This window comes from Sinocyclocheilus anshuiensis, unplaced genomic scaffold (genome assembly GCF_001515605.1).
Source record: "Sinocyclocheilus anshuiensis isolate Anshui unplaced genomic scaffold, SAMN03320099.WGS_v1.1 scaffold343, whole genome shotgun sequence".
NCBI lineage: Eukaryota > Metazoa > Chordata > Actinopteri > Cypriniformes > Cyprinidae > Sinocyclocheilus > Sinocyclocheilus anshuiensis.
This window is the reverse complement of record NW_015549598.1, coordinates 533,379-544,803: the sequence shown is the minus strand read 5'-3', so window position 1 is coordinate 544,803 and position 11,425 is coordinate 533,379. Positions and strand designations below refer to the sequence as shown.

The window sequence follows — 11,425 nt, the reverse complement described above, 5'->3', positions numbered from 1 at the left end:
TCACATAATGCTTCTGAACAGTTTGTATTAATATGGATATTTTTAATACATTACTGTAATACCATAATTTTTAATGAACAACATAAATTAGATGTCATACAAAAAATATTGTCATAATGTATTAATAAATTACTATAATATTATTATTTAAGCACATCTTTATTGTAATATAAATATTAAATAATTAAGGTGTATTTATGCATAATGGTAATATTTGTTATATGACTTTTAACTTTTTAGTTAATTTAAGTAAATTAATAATAAAACAATAAAATAAAATTGGGGCCGTTAAGATTTTTTAAATGTCACTTATGCTCACTAAGGCTGCATTTTTTTGATCAAACATAAAGTAAAAACAGTAGTATTGTGAAATATTAAATTATTATCGGTGCTCATGTTTTTGTAAAAACCATGTCAAAAAATTCCGGATTCTTTGATGAGTAAAAAGTTCAAAAGAAAAGCATTTATTTGAAATGAAATCTTTGTAACATTAAAATGGTCTCAGCTGTAATTTTTGATCAATTTAATGCATTCTTGCTGAATAAAAGTATTATAAAAAAAATCTTATTGAACACAAATGTTTAAAACGGATGTGTACTGTGTATAAATCTCACTTAATATCTCTTGAATATAATTGGGGCAAATTACAACCTTATTAACATATCTGAGGAAATCTGTATTATGATGAGTAAATCACAAAACAGTTTGCTTGTCTTGGTCCACAGATGAAGAACGCCTTCACAGTGACACACGTGATCGTGCCCAAGCAGTGTGGAGGACCAGATTACTGTGACACAGAGAACGAGGAGGAACTTTTCCTAATCCAGGATCAGAATGATCTCATTACACTGGGCTGGATTCATGTATGAGGTTTTCTGTAATAATTTTTTCTGTAATAATTTTTTTAATAGTATCACTGTAATTATGTGTCTTGAGAATAATTAGTGTCTTTTTTTTTCCTATAAGACCCACCCGACCCAGACGGCCTTTTTATCCAGTGTGGACCTGCACACACATTGCTCTTATCAAATCATGCTTCCAGAGTCTATAGCCATTGTGTGCTCACCTAAATTCAATGAGTATGTTTTGAGCTATATGCTGTCTTTCTTAGTTTGAGTGATCGTTAGCAGGTATGACGGAACAATGACAGTCTGATAACTCCATGGTTCTCCAGGACGGGCTACTTCCGGCTGACAGACTACGGGATGGACGAGATCTGTTCCTGCAAACAAAGAGGATTCCACCCTCATCCAAGGGAGCCGCCACTCTTCTCTGTGAGTAATACCTGATTAGTGATTAGAGAACCCTAAATATTAAACTTCAGTACATAAAGTAATAGCCAAAAAAATTTAATTTGCTGAAAATTGACCCTGAGGCCATCCAAGATGTAGATGAGTTTGTTTCTTCATCAGAACAGATTTAGAGAAATGTAGCATTACATCACTTGCTCACCAATGGATCCTCTGCAGTGAATGGGTGCCGTCAGAATGAGAGTCCAAACAGCTGATAAAAACATCACAATAATCCACAAGCAATCCACACCACTCCAGTCCATCAGTTAACATCTTGTAAAGCAAAAAGTGTTTGTAAGAAATAATCCATACTAACATTTCCTGCAGTGAAAAAATCAATCCCTTATTGTCCTCTCGCATCAAAATCCACCAATATATTTGTTTAGAACTGTTTTGGGCTTGATCTGTGTTTATTTCTCTCCTGATTCAGATGAGACAACTGTTCACTGCAGGAAGCAGCATTATGGAGAGAAGATTCATATTAAGCTGAAACTAATGGTTTGAAGTTAAATGAATTGTAATGAACGATTTGTTTCTTACAAACAGTTTCTTGCTTCACAAGACATTAACTGATGGACTGGAGTGGTGTGGATTACTTGTGGATTATTGTGATGTTTTTATCAGCTGCTTAGTCTCTCATTCTGACGGCACCCATTCATTACATATAATGCAAAATTTATCCAAATCTGTTACAATGAAGAAACAAACTGATCTACATCTTGGATGGCCTGAAGGTTGAGTACATTTTCAGCAAATTTTCATTTTTGGGTGAACTACTTTTACTCCATGTGAATGATCTACTGTGTCCTTCAACCTTATGTGCACCATAATGAAGGTTTTGCATCTGTGTCTTGTGCTCAGGCTAGTCAACACATCACCATCACTGACGGAAGTGTGAACGTGATGGATTTGCGGTGATTTCATCGCTGCTGTGAAATACGTGCCTTTGCTCTTGACCTCACAGCGACTTGCCAAGAAGCTCCTAATAGGCCAAAAAGGTCCCGTGCTGAACATTGCTACATAGACAGTGGGCCTCTATTATCACATCTTAGCATTCTATATTGGTTTAATTCTGTAATATCCAAATGTGTCCAGTAGGAGCTTAAAATTGAGGTGTGTAGTTTATAGCATTAGCAGCATCAAATGGATTTGTAGAAATGAAGAAAGCTGTGCCCTTAAGAAAGCATAATGGAAAAATAGTGATGCATGGCTTCTGTGAGCTTCCATTTGTTGAAACCAGGTAATTCTATTATTAACTAATTATGTTGCAGAAATTACACACTTCCCCTATAAACACCTATAAATATTTCAGTGTGCACTGCAAAAAATGATTTTCCAATACAAGTATCTAAACATTTACTTGAGAAACAAAATTAATTAAGTCTCGTTTTCTGACAAAAAATAGCTAAAGTAAGGGAGTTTATGCTTAAAACCTGAAAAATATAGAAAAATAAACGTAATTCAAAAGAAAAACAAGATTATTTTTCATACCCAAGTGACAGATTTTTTTTGTTGCTTCAAACATAAATTCATTTGATTGTGATACATTTTTCAGAAATAAATTTTTCATCTTAAATAATTTTCTTTCTCAAGTAATTGTCTTGATTTAAGAACATTTAGATATTTGTGATGGGAGAACAAGTGAAAAATGCTAAGAACATCATTTTTTTGCAGTGTTGTCTTTTGACATTCCATATTAGATATTCCATACGAAAAGTTTCAGATCTTTATGTTGATTAAAAGATCCTCGTACGCCGTTACAACCAGTTTCAGACAGACTGGCTTTTGTATTTAGCTTAACACATGACAATGAAACCGCTGATTCTTTATGCCTGACCATGATTTTGTTAATCTCTTAATAGCTACTTTAATATGTATCAGACTGTTAACATAAAGGCAGATGATTATAGGGAGCAAAGACATTCATTTTCATGTTCTATCAGCCAAACTATTCTCTGCTGCTTACCATAACATTAAAAGTGTTGTTAGACTTGATGCATTTTTTGTATGTAATTTTCTGTAGTCGTGAGCTTCGTTTTTGGAGACTCTGAAGCTTTGCATCTTATCAAGACATAGTTAAACGCAAACATATCTTCACTTGAATATTATCTGTTAAGGCAAGACACTACAGGGAAAACCATTGTTTTTTTGTTTTTTTTTTAAGGCCCTGGTAAATTTTTAGATTTTGGGCTATTTTGCTTCCATAACATGTCGTCTTTGAGACTAGTGGAAAGAAAATATCCAAAATACACATTTAAGGTTTATTATACTCTGTTATGTACATTTATGCAAATATATGCATATTTAATTAGATAATGTTGCATTTGCATATTTAGATGTAAGATTTCAGAAACTTGTAATACAAAAGAATGGTCTTAAACTACTGTGATTAATCAGCTGGGGACGTATGGTGATATCTATTAGTTTAAATGTGTCCCTTACTCACCTGTGGTGTCTTGTCTTAAGTTATATTAAAGGCTTTGAAAACTAGCATTCCTTTTATTACACTTATGGACTGAAAATAAACAATACGTTTATTGCGTACCATATTCACTGAGGTGATGTGCTATTTAAGTGTTTACGTGTACTAGAACTGTTAAAGGGATAGTTCACCCAAAAATGAAAATTCTGTCATTAATTACTCACCCTCATGTCATTCCAAACCCGTAAGACCTCCATTCATCTTCGGAACACAAATTAAGATATTTTTGATGGAATCTGACAGCTCTCTGACCCTCCCATAGACAGCAAAGGTACTAACAACACGATCAACGTCCAGAAACGTAGCAAGGAGATCGGTAAGATAATCCACGTGACATCAGGGGTTCAACCGTAATATTACGAAGCTACGAGAATACTTTTTGTGCGCAAAAGAAAACAAAAACGAATTTTCATTTTTGGGTGAATTAACCCTTTAAGCCGCTTAAGTCAGTTCATGTACATGCGGTCGCTAGTCAATAGGTGGCGATGGAGAGTCGCTCTAGCGCTTCAGTGTTCAGCGGAAATTATGCGAAGAAGAAGACACTGTTCCTGAGCGCTATGCAACTACGTTCAGCTGATGTTTTGACATGGTTTTTCAGTCATAATGTTTGATTAAGTGGTAGTTAAAAATAAACATTTACAGCGAACTGTCATTAAAATAGACTACAAATACGTTATAAACATCTTAATGGCATTTCGTTAGAGAAAATAACAAAAAAAGAAAAATGACTTGGCGTATAGGCTAACGTAAACAACGTCTTACGCAACTGGACTTTAAATCACTGTAAAAGAACAGTTTCTCCTATTAAAATAGAAATATGACAGAGTCCAAAGAGAAAGCTTTGAGTCTGAAGTCTGATGTTACTACAGTCGCTGTCAGGGATCATGTGAAAGAGACTAAGAAACCGAAGAAGATTCTCGATGAAGATTAATATATCGAGGTAAGACAGTCTTGTATACTATTTACAACAGTGGATTCCCTGACATAATTAATTGTATTATACTTAATCATTCAATAATTTATTGTATTATATTATTTTAATGCCCATGTGTTTTGAAATGTGTTCTTTGAATACACTTGACTTTGGCTTTGTTTTTTTATTATTATAAAAAAAAAAGACGATGACCTTCAACACCACAGTATACATAAAATACCAAACCTCAGGCCGTTTTTCAACATACAGTATGTTATACAGGAACAGCTGATTGAGCTTCATGTGTCACCAGTAAACAACACGCTTATCTGCATAGATTCTTCTGTCTTGATTTGCTAATGACACGCATACTTCCTGTCACCATTTCTTCCAAAGAGTTTGGAGAAGATCATCCAGAGGGACTTTTTCCAAGATGTCTCCAAACTTCAAGCACAGAAGGATTATCTGGAGGCGGAGGAGGGCGGAGATCTGGAGCAGATGAGGGAGATTGCCATCAAATACGGGTCTGCCATGGCTAAATACACCCCACGCACCTATGTGCCCTGTGAGTGACGTTTCTTACTGTTTGGGATTAATTCTTAAAGGAATATTTAACCAAAATTTACAATGGATCCTCTGCAGTGAATGGGGTGTTGTCAGAATGAGTGTTCAAACAGCTGATAAAAACATCACAATAATCCACAAGTAATCCACACCACTCCAGTCCATCAGTTAATGCCTTGTGAAGTGAAAAGCTGCATTTTTGTAAGAGACAAATCCACCATTAACACATTTTTAACTTTAAACCATTGCTTCCATTTAAAGTCCCCCTGTAGTTAAAATCAAGTTTTTTATGTTGTTTATTTGTCTATATGGTGTTTTTAGTATGCCTTTAGACAAACCACGTGCCAATCTATTAATCAACACCATTGCTGAGTATTTTCTCCTTAAAACTGTAGTTTCCCAAAGGCTGACCCAGAAATACGGTTTGAAACAGCCCTCGGTTTGCTTCGTCACAAACCAATAACCAATCATGTCAAGGGATCGATTCATATCAATAGCATGCAAAATATAACAATACCAGCACAAAACCAAAAATAAATTAAAGCAAAAAACCCATGAAGCTGTGGTTTAATGTGAATTTAGAAACGCTAACTTGCATTATAACCCGTGGCAACAGTGTAAAAGTAGCCCAGAGTCAGACCCACCTCGGCATCTGCACTTCACACGCACGCATGCTCGCGGGCGCGAATTAACAATCACAAACGGCTGTATTCGAGTTTTCAAGGCATTTTAGGACACAACATCGTCAAGTAAGTAACTTTAACGAATGTTACAGTATTCACTGTAGTTGTCCGCTAGTAAAAACATAGTTTTATCAGTCATTATCCGTGTATGCCATTGTTTTGCGGTTACTACAGTTCAGTGGATCAGGAGGCGCTGGCTGGTGTGTGACTGAGTGGAGGCGGGACTAATTTGCATATTCATAGATCTGCGTATAGTAAATGAGGCAATGGTGTAGTGTTACATTCAAGCTATTTTAAGGCATGAGAAAATTATTTTCACAAGAAAAAACATTTAAATATGTAATTTTGATGATCAAAGATAAGTTTTAAGGGATAAAATATTTGACTACAGGGGGACTTTAAAATATGAATCCTTTATCCATAATATTGCTTTCTCCAGTGGAAAAGTTGTCTTGTCTGAATCAGTATAGAAATATGCACATACCAAACACCATTCACAAGCTAAATCAGCCAAAAACCGTTCTAAACAAATATATCGGTGGATTTTGATGTGAGAGGACAACAGGGGATGGACTTTTTCACTGGAGGAATCGTTATTATGGATTATGGACTGATATTTTGGCCAGAAGAAACAGTTTAAAGTTAAAACGACTTAATAATGGATTTATTACAAACACAGTTTTTTGCTTTACAGGATGTTAACTGATGGACTGGAGTGGTGTGGATTACTTGTGGATTATTGTGATGTTTTTATCAGCTGTTTGGACTCTCATTCTGACGGCACCCATTCACTGCAGAGGATCCATTGGTGAGCAAGTGATGTAATTCTAAATTTCTCCAAATCTGTTCTGATGAAGTAACAAACTCATCTACATCTTGGATGGCCTGAGAGTGGGTACATTTTCAGGAAATTTTCATTTTTGGGTGAACTATTCCTTTAATGATAACCACCTACTGTGTTTTGCACATCAGTGATTTACTGCTGGCACATTGGAAAACTGGAAATCTGTTTTTTTTTTTTTTATAATTTTGTTCCCATTTAGACACGACTCCTTCAACAGTCCTCCTTCTTGAGACCCCAGATGGTGGAAGTGCATCTCCCTCATGTTCACAGAGCAAACACAGAGCAACGAAAGAGGATGGTAAGTGACTGCTGCTAAATTTTTTAGTCCTTACGGCTAGACACCATAAAAACTCATTTGATCAATTAAAGTACATTGTGACAGTTGTTCTCTATTATTGTATTATTGAAATGTTATGTTTAAATATGCAAACAAGGCACTATCTAATTAAATCTAATTAAATATGCACAAATTTGCATTTTTTGATTTTGCTTTCTTAGTTTTTCAGTTCTTTACAAAGGGGATTTTGGATCTTTGAATCTCCTTATTTTTAAAGATAAATGCAACATCCTACATGTGTTCTTTGTTATGTTTCAGGAAAAGAAGGTGAAAAAGCAGAGGAAAAGGATCTTCCATCTCTGGACCATTTTCTTGCTAAAAACATGAGTGAGGACAATGCATCCTTTGAGCAGATAATGGAGCTTGTGGAGGACAAGGACAAGCTGAGGCATGCGTGGCTTTATGAGGCAGAAAATGAATATAATGAGGTACAGCACAATAATAGCCACTGCATATCATTGCGTTTTGCATTGTTGGGTCTTGTTTTGAGTTCTGACGATGTTTATTGTTCTATCATATAAAGAGGCATGAGCAGAACCTCACTTTACCGTCCACAGAGAAACAGGCGCTTGAGTGCACCAAGGCAGGAGTGGAAACATGGCAGTACAAGGCCAAAAATGCACTCATGTACTACCCTGAAGGTAAGGTTTCCCATTGAGGATCCCCATCTGTTTAATATTGCATGACACTTTCTGAGGCTTGTAAAAAACTATTAATAACTTGATTATGAGTCTGGTGATATATATAATTGAGTTCATAGCCAAAGAGCCATACGGTAAATTGCATGTGTTTATTTTGTTCCCCAAAAGGTGAAAAAGACGACACGCTGTTCAAGACGCCACGGGAGGTCCTGTACAAGAACACACGGTTTAATGTTGACCCCTTCTGTAAAGCGCTGAACAAATCGCAAATCCAGCAAGCTGCTGCGCTCAATGCACAGGTAACACTGACTTCTGCATCTCATTTGTCAGCATCAGATCATAAACCACTTTGATGAAATATGATAAAACTAAATGCATATTTCTCTCCTCTGTGTTGACAGTGTTGGACGAGAGAGGACCAGGCCTGGACTTTATTTTGCTAACGTTCAAAGAAAACTTTAATAATAAAATAAACGCAAAATAGCGCGACAGCCCCTCGCGGACGACTGTCGCGCACAAACAGAACTAAAACACAAAATAAAGTCCAGGCCTGGTCCTCTCTCGTCCAACACTGTCGTCACTCCTCCTTTTATCCTTCTGGAGCTCCTCCGTGGGACTCGAGACCGGTGAGTGGCGCAGGTGTCGCGCATTAGCATTTACTCCACCGGCCTCGCTCCGTTCCCATGGCTCTCGGCCCCGCCCCTCTCGTCACAATATCAAACCTTAATTTTCTGTATTTTATTTTCAAAATTCCAAAACGTTTTAACATTTAAATTAAATCCCACATTTTCAGTGTGGTTTCAGACGACTGGTTGACTGATGTATCAGCAAGCTAATTATATTGGTTGTTATTTGGCGTTTTTTTTAATTATCGGCATATTTTGACAGCGCATGGGACTTTGCTGACAAAGTCAGCACCTGAATACACAAGTTTCAGTATTTATGTCCTTTTTTTATATTTTAAACAATTTCTTTACTTGCAAGAATATCGGTCGACCACTACTTCAGACTTTTGAAGTAGTCTGTATTTTTACGATAAAAGAGTGTTTCAGGTTTCAGTGGGGGACAGAAAACTCTAATCTCTATAACTTAAAAAAAAATAAACTTTGGTTTACACATGAAAACCAAAAGATACCCTTTTTGATGTAGTTTTCAAAGTGATATTCAAAACTGCATTCATGTTGTGTACTAAATGATTATTTATATGTATTGCAGCCTTACTCTGAAGGGACTGAGTCCTGCAGCGCTGTCTCCTGCCCTTCAGCGTCTAGTAAACAGATCGTCCAGCAAATACACAGATAAAGCCCTGAGGGCGAGCTACACCCCGTCACCTGCGCACAGGATCATGGGCTCTAAGACTCCTCTCGGAGGCCCAGCCACTCCCTCCATCACACCAACACCTGGGAAAGCCAGAACACCGGCCACACAGGACCCGGCCTCCATCACAGACAACCTCCTCCAGCTGCCCAAGAGGAGGAAAGCCTCAGATTACTTCTGAAACAAAAGACTGAACAAAAACTCTAACGTGGTCACATTTATTGGTTTTTTTTTTACACATTTTTTTTAAACTGTGAAACTAAATTAATCATCAGGTCTCTTGGACTTCATTCTATAAGGAAGAAAATGTCTACAACTTAAAACATCTACAGTTTGTAAGAATTTAGTTAAAATTTTTATTTTAGCTAGCATATATCTACTTTTTCAGCATCATCCACATCAACTGATTCAATCAGGTGAATAATTTGTTCTATTCGGTTCTTTATTACTCTTGATTTGTTTTGAACAAAGCTGGTTCAGTCGTCCTGAAGTCTGAGCATCTTTTATGATGTTGAAGACATCTTGCAAGATCTCAAGTGCACAATAAAGAGTTCTACAGATTTGTGTGTATTATTTCACTATCCATATTTTACAAGATTCATTTGCTGAATCCATCTTTGGGTTGGAGGCTGGACTCATACAGCATATACGCAGAAAGACTCCCTTAGTGAATTTACTCTTAACAAAATCTATGATTGCAGTGTTCGACAGAAGAAAAGAAATCATGTCTTTTTTTTTTTTTGCCATTAAGCCTGGACTCACATTATATGATGCTGGGACAGACTCTGAATTCTTTTCTCAAAACTAAGGTTGATCACCATATTTTGTAATATCTGTTTTTCAGTCACGTTGTAATCCATGTTGGCCGAAACAACACAAAAATGTTTCATAATTGTTTTACTGTTTAAGTTTAGAGAAAAAACCCATAATTGACTATTTAATCAAGGTTCCCACTGTGACAAGTTAACACATAGTGTGTGACAACAAGCTTTGCTCAGTTTGTGTAAATGAATTGAATAGCTTGTTGCACGACATTGCACTAGGGAAAAAATGGTGTAGGATTTACTTTGAAACAATTTTCACTTAGAAATTGCTAGTAAAATTCACAAATATTTACAAAGTGGAAATTTTGAAATACTTAAGTACTATTTTCTCGTAAAAAAAAAAAAGCAACTTATTTACAACTTTGAAAAATAAACTTTGTTTCATTTGTATCTTTTTCTATATGTCTGGGGTTGGTCATTTTTAAAGTATTTTGAAAGAAGTCTCTTCCCCAAGGCTGCATTTATTTGATCAAAAATACAACAAAAATAGTAATATTGTGCTGATTTGGTGCTCAAGAAGCATTTCTATTATCAATGCTGAAAACAGTTGTGCTGGTTACTTTTTTTTTGTTTTTTTGAAAAAATATTGATATTGTATATATTGTAATATATTGATTTTTTTTTTTTCAGGATTCTTTGATTAATAGAAAGTTCAAAACAGCATATGTTTTGAAATAGAACAGAAATGCAATGTCTTTACCGTCACTTTTGACCAATTTAATGCAAAATAAATGTATTAATTTTTTCCTTAAAAAAATACAAACAAAAATTACTGGCCCCAAACTTTTGAACAGTAGTGTTACATAAATTAATATATATTAATTTAAACAATCATGTGACTGGCTGCAAAACAAACGCGCTCAAAACGCTTTTGAAATATTTAGGGCTGCACGATTAATCGCATGCGATATTTAACGCGCATCTTGTCAGAAAGCCGGTTCTGTAATCAGCGGTAAATCTCCATCACCTGCGTGCTTTCACATTGAGCAGCATTAACTACACAGAGCCGTTGTTCACTGATGAGCAGCGCAAAAAATCGCGCGAATATGAACGTGGTTTAGCGCAGCTCGTCAGTGAACAACGGCTCTGTGTAGTTAATGCTGCTCCATGTGAAAGCACGCTAATTACAGAACCGACTTTACTAACAAGATGCGCATTAAATATCGCATGCGATTTATCGTGCAGCCCTACATCTAATATTTCATAAGAATATTGATATATATTTTGTTTTCCTATTCAATTGTTTTGTCTCGGCTTTACTGATAAGATGCGCGTTAAATATCGCATGCGATTAATCGTGCAGCCCTAGAAATATTCCATGAAACATCCGTGTGAACAGTGAGACATGCTGACGGTCTGGTTGGCGGAGCGGCGGTTGAATGGCGTCGTTGACGTGGGGAGATACTTCGGATGGCGACAATACGGTGGCCGAGAGAGCTCAACGCGCTGCAACTTAAGAAAACACATGCAAATTGAAAAAACACCAGCAAATTAAGAAAACATCTTCATCAGTTTGACAACACATGTG

The 11,425-nt window shown here is 36.1% G+C and overlaps 1 protein-coding gene and 1 pseudogene across 1 annotated transcript in view; both read left to right on the top strand.

Annotated features, from left to right (window-relative positions):
• Positions 1-2,760, top strand: part of LOC107658597 (STAM-binding protein-like A) — a 5,922-nt gene extending 3,162 nt beyond the window's left edge. The window contains exons 7-10 of the mRNA XM_016447202.1: positions 726-863; positions 967-1,079; positions 1,175-1,274; positions 2,154-2,760. Coding sequence (XP_016302688.1) covers positions 726-863; positions 967-1,079; positions 1,175-1,274; positions 2,154-2,210 — 408 coding nt within the window. The 3' untranslated portion in view covers positions 2,211-2,760. The remainder of the gene's footprint in view (positions 1-725; positions 864-966; positions 1,080-1,174; positions 1,275-2,153) is intronic.
• Positions 2,761-4,204: 1,444 nt separating this feature from the next.
• LOC107658555 (protein DGCR14-like) lies at positions 4,205-9,317 on the top strand (annotated as a pseudogene).
• Positions 9,318-11,425: the final 2,108 nt, after the last annotated feature.